At 32.2% G+C, this 19,247-nt stretch overlaps 2 protein-coding genes across 7 annotated transcripts; both read right to left on the bottom strand.

Moving 5' to 3' along the window:
- Positions 1 to 389: 389 nt before the first annotated feature.
- Positions 390 to 9,306, bottom strand: LOC108460407 (GDP-mannose transporter GONST1). Of its 4 annotated transcripts, none has more exons than XM_017759893.2 (10): positions 8,801 to 9,306; positions 7,334 to 7,478; positions 6,377 to 6,608; positions 6,093 to 6,232; positions 4,626 to 4,755; positions 4,002 to 4,100; positions 2,934 to 3,088; positions 1,467 to 1,583; positions 1,030 to 1,127; positions 390 to 916 (listed from the first exon to the last, which is right to left on the bottom strand). In XM_017759893.2, the coding sequence occupies exons 2-10, from the start codon at positions 7,417 to 7,419 to the stop codon at positions 858 to 860; spliced, it is 1,116 nt and encodes a 371-aa protein (XP_017615382.1). In that variant the 5' UTR covers positions 7,420 to 7,478; positions 8,801 to 9,306; the 3' UTR covers positions 390 to 857. The 4 variants fall into 4 exon arrangements, with proteins under 4 accessions (XP_017615382.1, XP_017615381.1, XP_052882894.1 ...); XM_017759892.2 differs by having other exon boundaries at positions 7,334 to 7,492; positions 8,801 to 9,304; XM_053026934.1 differs by lacking the exon at positions 8,801 to 9,306 and adding an exon at positions 8,371 to 8,770.
- Positions 9,307 to 11,840: 2,534 nt separating this feature from the next.
- On the bottom strand, positions 11,841 to 17,322 carry LOC108457612 (ABC transporter I family member 10). 3 transcript variants are annotated; one of them, XM_053027185.1, is made up of 8 exons: positions 17,123 to 17,217; positions 16,339 to 16,986; positions 15,499 to 15,771; positions 15,186 to 15,357; positions 14,764 to 14,850; positions 12,906 to 13,031; positions 12,690 to 12,812; positions 11,841 to 12,209 (listed from the first exon to the last, which is right to left on the bottom strand). In XM_053027185.1, the coding sequence occupies exons 3-8, from the start codon at positions 15,567 to 15,569 to the stop codon at positions 12,000 to 12,002; spliced, it is 789 nt and encodes a 262-aa protein (XP_052883145.1). In that variant the 5' UTR covers positions 15,570 to 15,771; positions 16,339 to 16,986; positions 17,123 to 17,217; the 3' UTR covers positions 11,841 to 11,999. The 3 variants fall into 3 exon arrangements, with proteins under 3 accessions (XP_052883145.1, XP_017612141.1, XP_017612140.1); XM_017756652.2 differs by lacking the exon at positions 15,499 to 15,771; XM_017756651.2 differs by lacking the exons at positions 15,499 to 15,771; positions 16,339 to 16,986 and having other exon boundaries at positions 17,123 to 17,322.
- Positions 17,323 to 19,247: the final 1,925 nt, after the last annotated feature.

Raw genomic sequence — 19,247 nt, 5'->3', positions numbered from 1 at the left:
AACGATTGATCCCCTAATCTTATTATTAAAGAACAAAGTGAATAACCATTACACCACACCTTATAATTCAACAATAACAAAATGTTATTCTTACCTCACAACAAAAAAAAGTAAAAAAAAATTATTAGATTTAATTTCTGGGGGCAAATACTCTCCGGTAAAGTGATTAGGATATTAAAATGTTGACAACCCTCCCTCAACTCCAAGAACACCTTATTTATTTACTGTAAGTTCAAAATCAGATAATAAATAAAAAAAATTTCATATATTTTTAGCTCAACATCACATAATTTCATTTTTAGTTTGAGGGTTGACTAGTTTATTTGTCTATACTATTACTATAATTAAAATGAATCACTCTGTATATGCAAAATAATTGAGATATCATGTGAGTGAACCTTTTTTTTTTTTTTTTCTCATTTAAATTGAAGTTTGACTAAAGGATGCATTGATTACATTCAAGAATTAATAAAAATACAAAGGATAAAGAAAAACAATAAGGTCCCCGATACAGGTACAACATAGAAAACTTTGGTTTAGCATCAAAACCAGATGCTAAAAACTCAAAGTTAACCCCCCCCCCCCCCCCAAAATAAAAAAACTACACTTACATTGGGAACCAATTTTCCAACACTCCCACAATGCTCAAAAGTTGACAGGGTGCATGTTACACAATATGCAAACCTTCACTCAAGAGGATGCATCCACTGTATAAATATACTGGCTACTATAACTCTTCTTTTTTTGGTTTCCAAGGTATCCACGGAAGAAAGCCCAATGACTAATCATTCGCATTCTGTAGGCCCATTAAGAGGTAAACGCTGGCCACTAGTTTTAAAATTGACTATAACTGTCTTTTAAGATTGAGTTTTCTCCCGCATTTTGGCCCTTGCGAAAAAAACTCCGGCCAAAAGACCTGCAAAATGCAATGGCAATGGCATCTTATGAAAGGAACTTGGAAAGGAAGAGATCAGGGAAATGTTAAAGAGGGTCTGATGATGATAACATTTTTGGATTCCTGAGCCTTACCAAAGAAAATGCTGGCAGAGTTCTCCAAACTAGTAGGGACGTGGAAAAGAACAATCCCGGCAACAGAGAGAGGGATTTTATTCAATGATCCCACAAGGCTGCAGATAACAAATATAGATACATTTTAACCACTAATGAAACAAATCTAATGTAATTTCAGTGGATCTGGCATTCATTCCATAAACCAATCCACATTTTAAAGAACACAGGCTTAGTATTCAGCTGGCAGTAGTAGGTCAAATTGTAAACTACGGAAAACATGAGTAGTATTGGTCGTAACCTAACTTCTAAAGAAATTGCACTTTGCTAAACTAGAAATTATGCACTGTAACACTGTCAAAAACTAGAAATGTTTCTTAGGTACTTCAGTCTATTCGTACAAAGCTAAATGCTTATGTAACTATGTGCAGTGGCTTTTAAGCCCTTTTTCATCTCACCTGTATGTAGTAGCACCTGTTTGATGAAGAAACCACATTGAAGTGAAACTGATCGCCAGACCCAAAAATCCACTTAATGTCATTACCAACCAAAAGTCAGGCCTTCTTAGAAGCGGTCTGTCAAGTAAATTAAAGATAGTGAGCTTCCAAAGAACTCTAAAATAAGAAAAGTTACAAGAATTCATAGTTAAGTGAAAGTAAAAACTGGTTGTTGAGGGTTATTTCACTAGATGGCATGGGTTTTCATTCCAGTTCAACCAATAAAATCTAAGTCTGAAAATTAAGCTGCACTTGTTTGTTAAGCTCAAAAATTAAAACTGAGCTATTTAAATCCTAGCAAGGAAAGATTGGTCCTTGGAAAACAATCTTGCATGGTGAATGTGACTAAGAAGGTTTGAAATAAGAAAAGACTGCATCAATACCAACATCATCTACAAGTAAATAAGTTGTAGGAAGAGTTGGGTGAATTTGCTTGTTTTAGGAATATCAAAATTAGAGACAGGATTTGAAGAACTTGGATTTATGAATGACAATGAGATCCACAAAATTATATTTTCATGAATCGAACAATTTTGGCTGATGCAATCTTTGGTTTTAAAAAGAACAAAGTTAGAATAAAGAGGGCTGAGAATAAGTAAAGAAAATGAACAAAAATAAAGCAAATAACATGAGATAGCACCTTGATGGTCCAAAAAACTAATAGAAAAGCTTTGAAACGTCCAAGCAAAAAACTAACAGTAAACTTTTAGAATAGAAGAAGTTTAAAGTTCTAATGAAAAATTGAAGTGAATGACTATGGCCAGTGAACGCAAACCATAGAAGGAAAAGAAAAGGTACAGTATTATACGAAATGCAGGCCACAATTGAACAATTGATGAAATAATACTGTTTAGGAAAGAAGCCAATTCAAGTTTAGGATCTACACTTGACACAACCCATTAGCAACAAGCAATTGCCCTTTAATCGACAGACACCCCATGGTGCCGTTAACTAGTCATCTCTCAACTCTTCAAGCAGTATCTAAAGCAAGAATCAAAGGCAGCATCTGTAATTTATGTAGGACATGTTAAGACTTAAATTTGTTATATTTCTCAAATCAACAGCGACAAAGCAAATGTATCCTGTTACACACAGCAAGAAGTGGGGGACTCATGGACTTACTAAATTGTTAACACCCTGCCTGCCCCCAGCCCTCTCGGGTGGATCTCCCTTTAACTATTGATTGTATGATATTGAATTAAACAACTATCACTCGATTAAAAATTAGAAATGGAAGCATTTATGCTAAAAGCTATTTATATTTTGAACCAATCACAAAGATTGAAAAGTAACAGAATCCAACAAAGATCATGTGAATTAAAACATTAGACCATGAAAGAGTGGACATCTTTATTTGTTTGTTTACAATGCTAATATAGTGTTTTGAAGTTCTGACATGAATAAAGATAGGGGGATAAAAGCACTCACGTTGTGTAGAGATAATCAACCTCGTTGAAAACAAAAATAAGAAGAATCCCCAACGGCAGGGAAAGTGTGTTATTCAGCAAGACCATTGAAAATTCATTTAGGTTTCCAGATTTAGTGACCTGCTTTGCAGTATCCATGACCCTACGCAAAGTCAACTGCACCAGTAAAAAATAAATGAACAATCAATCATTGTGATTTTAGATTTAAAAGAAAATGAATGAACTAGAGATGAATAAACAATTTGCAATCCATAATTGTATAAGTGGGAGGAAAAATATCATGAATCCAATACTAAATATAGCAAGTACCATCAAACTGAACTCACAGCTATATCATAGTCCACTTTTGAGAGTTCAGGACTGAAAGTAGAAATTCAAGACACAACTGATTACATGTTTAGGATGCACAGGCAATTGACACTTCAGCAAAAACCCTAATGAATAAAAAAAGGGCATTAGATCCCCATAAATATGACATGTGGATGTCTTAAATATCTCAAGTCTCAACTATTAAATTAGCGTTACTGTATCTGCACATTCAGCCAAAAGAAGCTTCACCAAGAAATGTTCATTTACTCACTCTAACACAAACTACAGATCTTACCTACACTCTTAAGGTTTTTGGCACTTATCATATTGAAGATCACTAATGCACATGACATTTTGCACTATATAGGCAAAGACAATACCAGTACTGGTCTGTTAACATGATAGTTGCTTTATTACCAAATGATGTCTCTTTTTAATCTCATAGTACATTATTCTGAAATAGATAGCAAAGAAATTCAAGATCTATATAAAAAAATTCAAAAGCTGTAAATTGAGACAAAAAGGTTGATCCATTATTAACATATTGCATGTCTGCATGTAGATATTTAATCCTGTTGCTGCAAGTTGATACTTTAGCTTACCTTTCTTTGTACAACAAGTAGGCTTTTATTTTTCCAGACAGCAAATGAAGATTGAAACATTAGCAATAGATTTATGAACAGAAATTGGCTAAAGAATTTATTAAATTAAGTACAAAACATCCTTTTTCGTAATTCACACAATATCATTATATACTCACAGAATATGATGCAGTTAAGAAGCAGTTTACAATCTGCCATGAATATCCAATGGCATGAAATGACAGGTCTGTTATCCCTCCAGAAACTGCTGAAACAATCTGCACAATCCAGAAGCAAAATCTTGTTATGCTGATTACTCTTCAAAACTGAGTATGTAATACGACATTTCCTTTAGATACGACCAACTTCAAAGTAACCTGATTTCTTATGGAAACAACTTGATAAGTGCTCTAGAATTACACAAAGGTAAAATCAAGTTAAGCTGATTACTGTCCAGATTGATTATGTTTATTAAAATATATCTCTGTTAGATATGACCATCATAATAAAGAACCAGGTTTGCTATAGATGCTTCAATTCATGAGAAAATCTTTTGAAGTTTCCATAAAAGGAAAAAGGCAAAAAGCACCATGACATAGTATGCCTAGAAAGTAGTGGTAAGAGTTACTTAAAATTATTTCTTTATTTAACAAAAGTGTTTACAGAAAATGAAAGCAGTTAAAGGGAAATGATATAAACTATGATATCCAATATCAAGCTAATATAAGAAGAGCAACATGTTGATTAAATTATTCTCATTACTGTATTCTCTTTTCTCAAATTAACTAATCTAATAAACATACCATTAAGAACAAAGCAGCCCACACTCTGCTATCATGATGCTTCTTGAACAAGTACATTTCACCGACTGCCGTAATTACATTAGTAACATTCTTCAAGACTGTGACCATGGCTACATTAATATATTTCAAACTGCAGAAAGCAACAAAAATTGCAGTCAAGCTACAATAAATATGAATCCACTACTTTGAGCTTTCACCACCTTTATTCATGACAGCATGTCTTTCAAGGAAATAACCTTTAAGAAAAATGCAACCAACAGTGGCTAAGCACTAACAACTGAATGTTCCAACTACCTCCACCTAAGATAATCTCTGGAAAAGTAACAAGTACAAGCAAAAGCTATAGACCATGTTCAGGAGCTGTTTAAGAAACTATATAATCAACATATATCCGAATACTAGGTATATGAAGTGTATGTTTAGTAAAATAAGGAATAACAATCAAGAAGTGATCAAATTGATGGTCAAGTGATACCAATCACAGAGCACTTTAAGTACCTAGGGCCATAATTCAAAAAAGTCATGATGATTGATGGAGATGCGGAGATGCGGAGATGCATTGCTAACCATATAATGAAGGTTCGGTGACCTAATTGGAAAAGTGCAACAAGAGTTTTGCATGATTGCGATATCCTTTGAGTTTGAAGGGGGATTCTTTAGGACAACAGGCCTACTTTGTTATAAGGTATGAAATGTTTGGGCTACGAAGAAGCAACATATCAAAAGATGACTGTAGTTGAAATGCACATGCTAAGATGAATGTGTGGTAAGAGCAGGAATGACAGAATCAGAAATGGCAAAAGACTATCTCAAGAAACATGGTTCGTTTTCATATGTAAAGGTTTTATTGCAGACCATCAGCAAGTATCACAGAGTGAGACTCTTTGATATTATAGATTCAGTACATCCTCTGGACCATAAGGCTAGCAATAATGAAATTCATCAACTACTTAAAATCCCTTTCTCCCTCCCTTTTCTCTCTTTGTCTTTCCCCAACCCACAGCCTTCACCATCAAACTATCTGCAAAGTCCAGTTTATTTTAGTTGGAATTTATAAGGGAAATTAATGTAGGTAGAAGTCTTTTCATCTTTCTTTTTGGTTAATTAACAAGAGGTAAAAGTTCTTTCAAAATTCAAACAGAAACCTCAATACAAAAGTGGCAATACCTAAACAAGGTACTATTCAACTATTAAGATGGATGATTATCCTGGTAGTCCCGTCTTTTGAGATAAAAAAATATACAATAGATATAAAGCCTGAAAACTGCTCCGAAGACAAAAGCATGAAACAGCCTTGATGAGGTTATGCAAAAGGGGACTAATTTCTTCAAATGGTAACAGGTTACTGATTCACATGCATAGAATTACAAGGAAGAAATTTTAAACAATCTTTCAGCTGATGGATATATAAAAGAAAAATCAAACAAGGATTCACCTAGATGATGACACAAGAAATTAACTTCATACCTGAACATGCTTGTAAGAAGCATTCCGACAAATATGACATTTACAGGTAACCAGACTTTAATCAACCTCCATGTTAGCGGCTCTCTCGATATTAGGCCCATAGAACTCAGTATAGACACAATAACAACGGATATAAAGTTCTGCAGGCAGACAGAGTCAAGAGCTTGTAATGAGATTGGAAACACTTTTTAACTGGTTTATTGAATCACACATAAAAGTCAGCTGCTACGATAGAAAAACAAAAATCCTATCATAACAATTGAACATCAATGTCAGTATAATACCTGGTACAGCATCAAGGATATCCCAGCATTGAAATCATAGCCAGAGAGAACAAACTTGTTTACCAGTATCATACTGCAGGAGGATAAGCAATATGCAAGGCCAGATAATAATGCCTGATTTTGTATTTTAACGGCCTTGTTACTACGTCCTGTTTTATTCCTGTCCTTTTCCAACTTACCATCCTCCAAATCCAAATCATCATTTTCAAGAAACTTTACTCCAGATAATGACCTATATTAACAGAACACGTTGGTCAATAACCACTGTTAACTATCACACTTCATTTTATTTGCCAACAAGATATGCAAGCTAAAAACATGTTGAACCTACTGAAGCTCACATGCCACTTAAAAGAAGAGAAAAGGGACGGAGAAGGGGACTGGAACACTTGGGGAACAATAAGACCTATATCACTTTTAGAATTTCAGTAACTCTACCCCCACTTCACTCTTTTCTTTTTTTTTTTTTTTTTTGAAGGATACTCCCACTTTATTTTCAAGACACATAACAGTCAAGTTTCATTCCTTCAAAACTTAACATCATCAGGAAGCAGAATCCAGTTTGAAACTTAAGTGGCAATTAGAGTGAAGGTTATCATTCCAGGCACCTTCCTTCCACTCTCCATCCTCTCTTCTCCATACCTAAACACTACCATGCAAAATGAATGGGGAAAAGTTCAAGTAACAAAGCTGTAAAGTTCATTTTAAAAAAAAAAATCTTTGTTGTTTTTATGCATTAGAAGCATTTTTAGAGAAGCTGTATACAGGGTGTAATCAAATAAATGGCTGAGAAGGAGCAAGAATTTCTAATAAAACCATATATCATTCCAAATTCAGAAACTTAAATTAGGAGAACCGTAAAGTAGAAATTTATAATATGAGAAGCTTTCCCAGAAATGCAAAAGCAAAATAAATCACACAAGTGCATGAAAATTCAGTTAAATAACTAAATAATACCTGTTAACATCTCTTCTTACTGGACTAGAGACTTGATGGCCCTGATCTAGCACCCCATTTGGCTCATGAAACTTAAGGGAAACCATACTGCCGTTTTCTGTGTGATTCCTTTCAAAATGACCATCAGGAGAATCTAGAGATGCACCTATTGACAAAGTTCTTCCAAATAAAAGAAATATCCAAGACTCAGTCTTGAGATCCAAAAAGAAAACTGTCCATTACATGATCAAGGATAGACAGTAACAGTAGCAGAAACAATGCTTAAGTAGTCATATATCTATCTTTCATATTATACGAGCTCCAGCACCAATAGTTTGTTGCTGCTGGAAATAATGCCAACAACTTGAAGGCATAACGAATCAGAGAAAAATAAAGGACCTAGAAACCCAGAGAAGGAGCCATGAGTGTTTAAAGGATAAAAAGTACTCCAGCTTCCTATTATAAAAGATTCTGATGGAAAGCAAAGTAGCATATAAACAACAGTATTTGTTTAAGTAACAAGCACTACTAAACCTTCAGTTCAGTTTCCTAGTTGCTTTTGAAGTTGAAAATCATCTTCTAAGTTACATTCAGTTTCACTTTTGACTAAAATAACTCTAATTTATTGATAATACTTGCAACACTTTCTTTGCAACATTATGAGTTTCAACCCCAGCAGATTGGAGAAATTTGCATAACATGGATGCACACATAATGGTGATCCATTTGCTAAGCATGCAATGGAACTAAAAATTCCTTAAAACGCTTAAAAGTATACCAATAAGAACTTCCCTGCTGCCAAATGCATAACATAGTAAAATGGCCATTACTTTATAAACCTTATGTCTATCATCAAACAAGACCCTAAATAACATGCCCTAAACCCAATTAAGCTTAATCTTTGTTCTCCTTTTACACAATTACGAAAATTACCCACCGTAACAAAAGAATATATGCATAATCATACAAGCAACAGAATTTAAAAATAAAAAATAAAATTGTAGAACAAACTAAACTTATAACTACAAGCAACAAGATGTTTCGAATGAAATAATTACCACACCAAGTTTCCCGATACTTGACCTTCTGTGATTCAGTTCTGAGTTGATATTGCTCATAAACAAAAACCTATTCTTTATACTAAAGACACCTAGATCAGCCGGTTTAAATTAGTTATCAAGCAAAAAGGGTAACTTACCAAGTTAAGACTTATATATATTAATTAATACCAGCATTAAAAGTAACATACACTTGAAGTACTGATCGGCACCTTATTTTTATTTTAAAAAATACAGAAAAAATTATTATCCATATCTAAAACTTATACTTCAACAACAGCTGGATAAGACCCAAAGCTAGATAATTTACCCACTTGATCTTCACAAGCAAAGAATCAAACTTTATATGAAACAGAAAAAGAAAAAAAAAACCTAATTTCCAGATTAAAAAGGAAAACCCAAAAGGGGGAAAGAGAAAAATAGTAAATACCTTGAACCCATCAAACTCAGAAATTGATAGCTCCGGAATTTGAATGCATAAACAGCATTCAAATTCTATACTGTAACGATCAAAGAAAGAAACCCAACAGTGAGAATCCAAAGAAGAATAGATTTAAGAAACTTGGAGAGAAATAAAGAAAAGACCCTTTTGAGATTTGAGCGAGAAAAGCAAAGAACAAAAAGAATAATATAAAAAAAGGGAAGTTGAGAGGGCTAAGAGTTCAATGAGTTTATTTGATAACGTATACAAAAAAAAAAAAAGAAAATACAAACAACAGGCTCTACAATAAAAACCTCCCAGATTTCCTTTTTTATTTGACTTATTGGGATTTTTTTTATTTATGCTTTTGAAATTTCTTTGTTTTCGCGTTGGCTGCTGGGTTGTTGAATTTTTCTTGACACTGGTTCTTTTTCCGCATTGACTGGCCTTTATTGCCTCCTTTTTGCTTAGCTCAAAGTAAAGCCTCTTGCCTGATTAATTGCCTTTTTCGGATTAATTAAATGCTTATTTCATTGTTTGCAAAAAAAAGTATATTTTAGACATATTCAGACCAGCATTTTTCAAATTTAAAAATAAAAAAAATTAATATCCACCCAACAGACTATTTACGTGAGTTATTGATTAAATCTTTAATTTTATTAGTATTATATAATTGTTAGTATAAAAGAAAGTAAATTTGAATACACTAAAATATATTATTTTACTATTTAAGAGTTTGTGAGGGTTATATAATTTTAAACATTATATAAAAGAAAAAATATTATTACTATTATTATTAGCACAATAATTAAGAAAACGTAAATTTAAATAAGTTAATAGTAATCACAGTGCTGAATTCCTTACTACTGAATTTAATAAAGATTTAGTTAAACTTGATTATGTACGGAACTTGGACTTCACATTGAATGGTTTTGGGAATTGGGTAAGTGAGGCAAATAAAGTTGAAACGAGTGGGAAATGGCCTAAACTTTGGATATTCATTTTACTTGGTGAAATAATGAACACCCCCAACCATCCAATATTGACTCACCCACAAACAACAAATATCTAATTTCCTTTACAAAAATATCGCAATTTAAATAAAATTAAAATATATCTACGAATATTATAAGCTTTTTTTTAAGGGAATCAAATTATCCTCCACGTCATTACGATATTCTTCCTTATTCCCTTCTCCCAACTAGCTTTACCTTGCTTCTCCCCTAATTTTGGCACGCCAAATATGCTTAAAAGTTTTAGGAATTTTTTTTATTTTATAACTAAGTTAAAGATTTTATCACATATTTTTTATTTGTAACATTTCACTTGAAATAATTATTCAAATTATAGTCAATTGAGTTTTAGCTTAATTGATATAGACGTTATTAGAACATAGATTCGAATGTATTAAAGTGCATCATCCTTCTATTTGTAAGTTAGGAAGAATTATAGGTAATTATTTTAATGATTATAAATCATATGTTAATGATATATGTATACATTTCCTTCACAGTTCACACATTCCATGCTTAAAATGTTAGTGTTTAAAAAATAGACATTTAGTTTCTACAATATAATTTATATGTTATTTTAATATTTTTTATATAAATATAAACGAAATAATAACAAAGTCCAATGCTGAAATTGGTACCGTTAAGTTTATTGACGTATTGTTGACTCAGCTTGCTTTGACATTTTCCTCTCTATTTTTCTTGCCCATTTCCATATATATATATATGGAAGTGAAAATGACTTTTTTTTTTTTAAAGTTTTTGACAATGTAGCAGTCTCGTATGTTGGGCGGACCATTTTCCACCCCCCAAAAAAAATTGCCACCAAAGGGAATAAGTATCAAATCATTTATTTTTGGATAAATGAGATTTTACTTAATTCCAAAAGGGAAGCTTTTCTAAGGCACTCATAAGTTATAATGAGTATCAAATAATATACACACATTAAATTTGTAGATGGATTTTGTTTTGGACAATGAATTTTTTAAGTTTAATTTTTTAATAATTAACATAAAATATTTGCAATTTTCTTTTAATGATGAAATGAATCACCGAATTGAATTAAGGAAATTGGAAAAGAAAAAAAAAAAAAAAAAGTAGCTATGGATATCACTACATGTAATTTGGACTTTTGGTACGAAATTAAGTCTTAATTTAAACATGGGTTCCGCTGTAGAAGAGTATGAAAATCACATGGCACGGCACTCATGTAATTATTCATTTCTCAATCAAAATGAAGATTTTGCCTTTCTAGGTCACTTATACAGGGGGGAATCAAAATTTTCAATTTGGTTTGGTTGGGATAAAAAGAATTTTTTTAATTAAAATAAAATGAAGATAAAAAATAGTATCTTAAAAAATTCAGGATTGTGTAATAAATAATTTGAACAGTCAAAAAATGAAGATAAATATGTATAATCAGGATTATAGAGGAGAATCCAGTTGCCAGTTGCCAACTGTTGGCAAGAAAAGTGACTAAGCTCACCAAATCCAATATAATGTTTTCAGCTAAAATACAATAAGAATTCATAGGTCATAAATATATAATCATTTGGGATGTTGGGGGAAAGGTAAGTGGAAAATGACTAATATAGATGGGTTGCATTTGTGTTGAGTAAAAAGGTTGTCAAAACAAGTGCACTGTATATATATACGGTGACTGTGAAAGGTATGAATGCATGCAGTGTATGAGTTTGAAAAGATAAACTTGTCTAATATATTCTTTAAATTTCAGTCTTATCCTTTTGAAATCAATACTCAAAAGTTGGAATCAATTTCAGAATATCTGCAGGCTTACAGATGATTCCCTGCTTTTTTGAAAATGCACAAAAGTATAATATGAAATTCCTAACCTGAGAAAACTTTGCAATATTTTATATAATATAAAAACATGGAATTTATCCATTACCATTGTAGTGGTAGTCTCATAGATGACTCTACATAAAGCTAGCATCACTGTCCAAAAAATTTAAATTGAGAGAAGATTACAATAATAGTGAGATGGGAACAGCGAAATCAGATTACAGAAAAACAAAGCATGTTCAAACAGACTCCAAAATCATATTCATAAACATACATTTGCTTTACCAAAACACAGTAAGATGACATGGTAATCGTTGCTCAAACATTGTAAATTTATTATACAAAAGATAATCAACATATAGAGAGGAAGGGAAAAAAAAGAGGAGGCAATGGACTCAAGAATTTATACGGTCGATATATGAAGATTGCTTGCCTTTGATGAACTTACTTATGCTTGCTGCATCACCATGCATAATCACTCTTCCATCTTCCATGTATACTGCACCATCGGCATACTCGAGTTCTTCCAAACGATGGGTCACCCACAATGCTGTGACTTCTCCTGATATATCCAAAAGATTCTGAACCGCTTTTATCACCCCCATCTAATTAGATCATACCGAGAGCTTTGATTCAGACAAAAAGCTTGAACTATCGAGGAATAACTAACTGTTTGCTCATTTATATAATCAGTTATGTAGAAACATCCAACTGAAGAAATATCCAGGATCACATATAATACACACCACTCTTAAAACTTAAACTGCAACCGTATGGACCAGATGAAAACTATGGGTTCGTTGTTGTTTCCTTTTTATTCCCTCGTAGAATTATGAAGGTAGACCACTAAGTTACCTAAAAGCAAAAGAAATATGCTGTTTAATCTATACAATGCTTAATGGTGCATTCATAGGTAAGGCAATAATGCTATTTCAACCATTCCCATGCCAACAGTTGTTACTGTTACGAGGCTCGTCTTACTATATGTTTTTCTTTCTTGTGCATTTTAACATGTTCTACACTTATGCAAAACTTGCATCAGTAAATATTGATACACACTCTAACTTGTGTCTACTATTACTCACCTGATCACTTTCATCCAAAAAAGTCGTAAGCTCATCGAGAAGCAGAACTTTACATGCTTCAGCTAAAGCACCAGCAATGGCAACCCTTTGCTTTTGACCACCACTAAGTGTTTGAACTGGCCTCTGGAAGAAATTAAAGATGATAAACCTTGAGTGAGCATGCAATATTTAACATCATGTATTATTATCCAGAAGCTGTTGAATGCAAAATCTTACCTGTAGATATTCAGACATGCCAACAGCTTCCAAAGCTTTTGACACCCTGGATCTAACTTCAGAGTTAGTTAAGTTTAATCTCCCAAGGCCAAATGCAACATCTGCTTCAACTGTAGGCATCACAACCTGCATGGTGAGAGATGCCTCTGGTGTTTGTAAACTCAGGTTAGTTCCTTTTAGAAATCTACTACCACTATAAAAGATTGTTCATATCAGTATTGTTGCTCAGCAAAATCATTAAGAGACAATTTTTTGTCCAATATATTGACATGTCTGAAAAGCCAAAAGGGGTCATTAAACAAAATGCAGTCATTTAGATAGCACATACACATTATAAAGGCTGCAGAATAGAAGCATAACTTCAAGGAAAAGGCAGTAGCTGCTAATAAGATGACATACTTATTAAAAGTTATTTCTTCAAAAAAGGGAAAATGAACTACAATCATGATTTTACATTTTGTTTTAAAGATAAAAGACCCAGGACACAGCCATTGGCATATATAAAGCAGAAAACAAGTAGCAGCTCTAGAAGTAATAGTGCTGAAGCTGGTGTTGATAGCAGCAAAGAAAATCAATGCAGGCCCGAGAATGGCTCCTTTAGGGTTGAAGGAAAAAAGGAGGAAAAAAAAGTCATAATTCTTGTAAAAACAGCAGAAGGCTTTCAAAACAATCATATCTAGTTGAATTATGTACAAGAAACCAAATCAGACACATTCCTTTCAGTTAGTAGAGTGCATTGTGGGCCACTGCAACAATTAGAGAGAGGAAAAAGAAAATATAAAGCTAATATGAAGAAGAAACAAGTAATAAACCATTTCAAAAACTAAATCTATCACCATGTTGTAAAAATTCTTTTATAAACGTAAATAATCTTTAAGAAAGGCACTCTAGGGGATCCACAGTTTTCTTAATTCTCAAGTTCTACTTTAATATGGACATTCAATACCTTTAAGGTACACGTCAGATCCACAAAAAAAGTGGGATTGGGAGGAGGGGGGATGATCATTCATCATTTCTTAAGCTTTGGTTTTCTGCAAAAGAACTGTAACAGATGGTGCAGAGGTACAATGTTTTCAAGGTAACTTGATACCCTTATCTTATGCCTAGGATAAGAGAACATAGGCACCTTCAAATGGCACAATAATTATTTCATGCTCTTCCTATGTGGCTTGGAAATGTTAAAACAAACTGGCATTGAAGAAGGCATTAGCATTAGAGACTAAGCAGAAATTCAGTTCAACTACAAGACTACGATGTATGACCTGAGAGCTGAAGTGGAAAAGAAGGCTGACTATGTAAACCGGACAATAAATCAGACAATAGTCAGTGAAAAAACTTCAGGAAGGCAGTCCTCTTGAGCAAACAGCTTCTGTAAGAACAGAAGAAACGAATAAAAATATATCTTCCTGGTCCTTCGATTTTACAAAACATATAGACCCTTTTAATATTTACAAGTAAATGCATCCTCAGCCACATAAGCTTCATACAAGTGAAATCAAGTAATCCTTAGAAGTCTAAAACCACTTCAAGCTTCAACTATAATTCCTAAATAGTTCACATATGTCATAAGCTTAGCACGACTATTTCTTCTTCTTTTGATCACCCAATATGAACGGCGATAGTTATGATTAACCATCTAACAGCACCAAAATGATTTTTGCAAACTCATGGTCAAATCTAGTTGGAATACATGACTATATAGTTCTAGAAACCATAACATCTCCATCATAAGCACCCTCAAACAAAAACCATTAGCTGGGAAACATAACTCATTGGTCTGATGGTAACAAAAGCCAAGAACAGAATCCAAAACACATATAGTTTTATAAAAGAGTATTTCCCAAGGAAAAGAACCAACCTGATGGTCTGGATTTTGGAATACATAACTCTTTGGCCTCCTAACGTATAAAGCCCCGTTTGTAGGGGTCAAAAGACCTGCCAAGATCTGCATGACTCACAATATAGCCAACTCTTTTAATCCAGGCCATATTTTCAAAATTAAAAGAGAACCAACAGTTTATCAAACTCATAATGGCAGCCTAATTTTTCTGATATGACCAATGCTACTTGCCCATTATAAAAGCCATTTTTTCCCCAGATATTTGCACTCCCTAAACATGGCACATATGGTAATCTGAAAACCCAATGCTGAAAGTTGGCAAATTCATAAGGAAATTGAAGTTGAACCATTATCCGCGCCAGTTGAGGCAAGTAGCATTCTCCTTTAGATTATCGGTGTTTATACTGATATAGGGTAAAAAATAAAATTTGAGGGCGTACCTTTAAAAGGGTAGATTTACCGCAACCATTAGGTCCAAGAAGCATCCACAACTGTCCGGAAGGAATCCGAATTGAACAATCCTTGAGAATTGGCACCATTTTGCCTTGCCTCGTATTAACCGAGAAGTTAATATTACGACCCTCGATGGCAACACTTTCAGCTGCATTATCCCTGCAACCAAACAACACAATCTGAAACACCCACGAGAAGAAAAAGGCCAAAAAAGGGGAAAAAGCATGAACTGTTTGAGAAAATGCGTAGCTGAAAATAATTTGATGGATAAGGGAGACAATGGGGGGGGGGGGTTTGAACCTCGTAGAAGAAGTTGAGCGAAGAGGAGATAAATGAAGCAGAGAGGTGCGAGCAAGAGTAGACAGATTCATGCTAGTCTTTGCTATGGTTATGTTGAACGGGATTTTATGGATTATCTATTCTCTATGCTGTGGGGGGAATGTTACAGTTGGCGGCAGCTGCACCAAGCATCCACTCTCAGCACTTTGAGACCTTGAAATCTTCGGTAGCCATACCATACGGAAAAGGGTCGTATGAAACAGGCGGGTCATGTCATGTCATGTCGTATCTCATCTTAATTGTTTAATGAAATTTCATTAATTTTTAAATAAAAAATTAAGATCACGGTTAAAATTCAAAATTATCTTGAAAATAAAAATAATAATAAAATAAATAGAATTAAAATTAAAATTAAGATAAAACATATAATAATAATAAAAGTATGAAGTTACCCAATTAAGCTCTCCTTTTTCACGATTACGAAAATTACCCAACGTAACAAAAGAATATATGCATAATCGTAAAAGCAACAGCATTTAAAAATAAAAAATAAAATTGTAGAACAAACTAAACTTATACCCACAAGCAACAAGATGTTTCGAATGAAATAAATTACCACACCAAGTTTCCTGATACTTGACCTTCTATGATTCAGTTCTGAGTTGATATTACTCAAACAAAAACCTCCATATCTAAAACTCATACTTCAACAACAGCTGTATAAGACCTAAAGCTAGATAATTTACCCACTTGATCTTCACAAGCAAAGAATCAAACTTTATATGAAACCGAAAAAAAAACCCTAATTTCCAGATTAAAAAAGGAAAACCCAAAAGGGGGAAAGAGAAAAATAGTAAATACCTTGAACCCATCAAACTCAGAAATTGATAGCTCCGGAATTTGAATGCATAAGCAGCATTCAAATTCTATACTGTAACGATCAGAGAAAGAAACCCAACAGTGAGAATCCAAAGAAGAATAGATTTAAGAAACTTGGAGAGAAATAAAGAAAAGACGCTTTTGAGATTTGAGCGAGAAAAGCAAAGAACAAAAAGAAGAATATTAAAAAAAAGGGAAGTTGAGAGGGCTGAGAGTTCTCAATGAGTTTGTTTGATAACGTATACAAAAAAAATAAAATACAAACAACAGGCTCTTCAATGAAAACCTCCCAGATTTCCTTTTTTATTAGACTTGTTGGGATTTTTTTTATTTATGCTTTTGAAATTTCTTTGTTTTCGCGTTGGCTGCTGAGTGGTTGAATGATAGAGCTTGTGTTTTCCTTGACACTGGTTCTTTTTCCGTATTGACTGGCCTTTATTGCCCACCTTTTTGCTTAGCTCAAAGTAAAGCCCCTTGCTTGATTAACTGCCTTTTTTGGATTAATTAAATGCTTAATTCATTGTTTGCAAAAAAAGTTTATTTTAGATATATTCAGACCAAATTTTGTTCAAATTAACCGAGTAGTTTATATTACAACCCTCGATGGCAACACTTTCAGTTGCATTATCCCTGCAGCCAAACAACACAAACTGAAACACCCACGAGAAGAAAAAGGCCAAAACGGGGGAAAAAGCATGAAGTGTTCGAGAAAATGCGTAGCTGAAAAGAATTTGATGGATAAGGGAGCCAATGGGGGGATTTGTACCTCGTAGAAGAAGTTGAGCGAAGAGGAGATAGATGAAGCAGAGAGGTACGAGCAAAAGTAGACAGATTCATGCTACTCTTTGCTATGGTTATGTTGAACGGGTTTTTATGAATTATCTATTCTTTATGCCGTGGGGGGAATGTCACAGTTAGCGGCAGCTGCACCAAGCATCCACTCTCAACACTTAGAAACAATCTTGAATAGCCATACCATACGGAAAAGGGTCGTATGAAACAGGCGGGTCATGTCATGTCATGTCGTATCTCATCTTAATCATCTAATGAAATTTCATTAAATTTTAAATTAAAATTTTTAAAATATAAAATAAATAGAATTAAAATTAAGATAAAAACATATAAAATAACTTTTTATGTTTTAAATAAATTTTTATTAGAAATATAAAAGACTATAAAAAATACAAAACGATTTAAATGTAAAGATGCAAATAAAAAAAAACCGATGTGACAAAAAATTCCTAAAATAAAATCAATTAAATGAAATAATGACTTGAACATAACCATGCAAAATATAGCATGACCTAAATTGAAATTAATCCCAAATCAAACTTTCAATATTAACTCTTCAAGCTTCATTTTTTTTTATTGAGATTTTAATCGCCTTTCTTTTCTTTTTCTCTTTCACGTTTCCTCTTTATAATAATAAAAAAAAAGCTTCATTTTCTCTATGACTCTTCTTCCCTCTCAATGAGATCATCTACTGCTAACTATGTACCATTCATCATCATTTTCGGCTTTTGTATCCTATTCTCTTAATGAGATCATTTATCAATTCCAAGAAAAATCATAAGGCCATTTAATTTTGATGTCTTGTTGGAAAAAAAAAAAGGTCTTGCAGGAAATTGACAACGTCGACATCATCTTTTAATTTTGAAGGAACTTATTATATTTATAAATTTTATAATTAATTATATGAAAGAATATAAAATAAAAAATATATAAAAGCAATAACACATATATCTATTATAGTTTATTTATTTGATGAAAATTTATAAAATTTTATGGTAAATTTGTAATGATTCTCTCTATAAAAACATGATGTTATAAGAGTATAACACTCACTTTTCTATAACAGATAAAATTTAGATAGACAAATAAGATTGTTATAAAAGCGTGAATTATATTTAAGCCTTAAACTAGCCGTAGACCCAAAAAGATTAAGCCTCCATGGAATTTTTTTTTCGACAAAAGATTTATTATATCCCAATTATCATAGAATATATGATATTCCAAATAACGTAATATAGTATATAGCTTAATAAATAAAAAGTTATTTAATCTAAATTAATTGAAAAATAAAATTTTAATATAATTAAAATTTATTATAAAACCGAGAAATATATTAAAAAAAAGTAAAAATGAGATTGAGAGATTAAGAAGTTACCTATATATAAATTGCTTTAACTTTTAAATTTTAACATTTAATTGTTACAAAATCGAAAACAAATTATTATAGTTTTAAAATTATTATATAGTTTAATATATTATATTTTAATGTTATTTTATATAATATATTATAGTTTGATATGATTTGATATAATTTAAAATATTTTAATTAATATATTTATGTTAATAATTGTTAACCTTTAAAATTATATCTTAAAAAACCTTTAAAATTAACCTACACATAAATATAATTTATTTAGTAATTTATACTATTATGTCATATTTAATTAATTTTATATATGTTAATTTAAAATATATTAAAGCAAAATTAATATATTAAATTATACTAAACATTTTATTGAAACATTTTATTATTTAAAATAAAATCAATATTAGCAATTAAATTTTATAATCAAGACAAAAATCTAAATTAGACACTAAAAAGTTAACATTATTACATTTGGGTGCCAAAATTCATAACTTTTGTCAAATACAAATACTAGATTGAACCAACAAATAACACATGCACCACATTAAAAAAAGTGTGAAATTCAGATACTAAATAATATATTAAGCCTAAAAACAATCCAATTAACAATGATGTAAACACAAAAATTGATATGGTAATGGATATGGACTTAACAGAGAATTTTAAGGGTATTAAAAATTCACATCACAGAGAATTTTAAGGGTGTTAAAAATTCACATCAATCTTTTAATCA

This window comes from Gossypium arboreum, chromosome 4 (assembly GCF_025698485.1).
Source record: "Gossypium arboreum isolate Shixiya-1 chromosome 4, ASM2569848v2, whole genome shotgun sequence".
NCBI lineage: Eukaryota > Viridiplantae > Streptophyta > Magnoliopsida > Malvales > Malvaceae > Gossypium > Gossypium arboreum.
The sequence above is the reverse complement of the archived record's forward strand: the minus strand, read 5'-3'. Positions and strand labels throughout refer to the sequence as shown.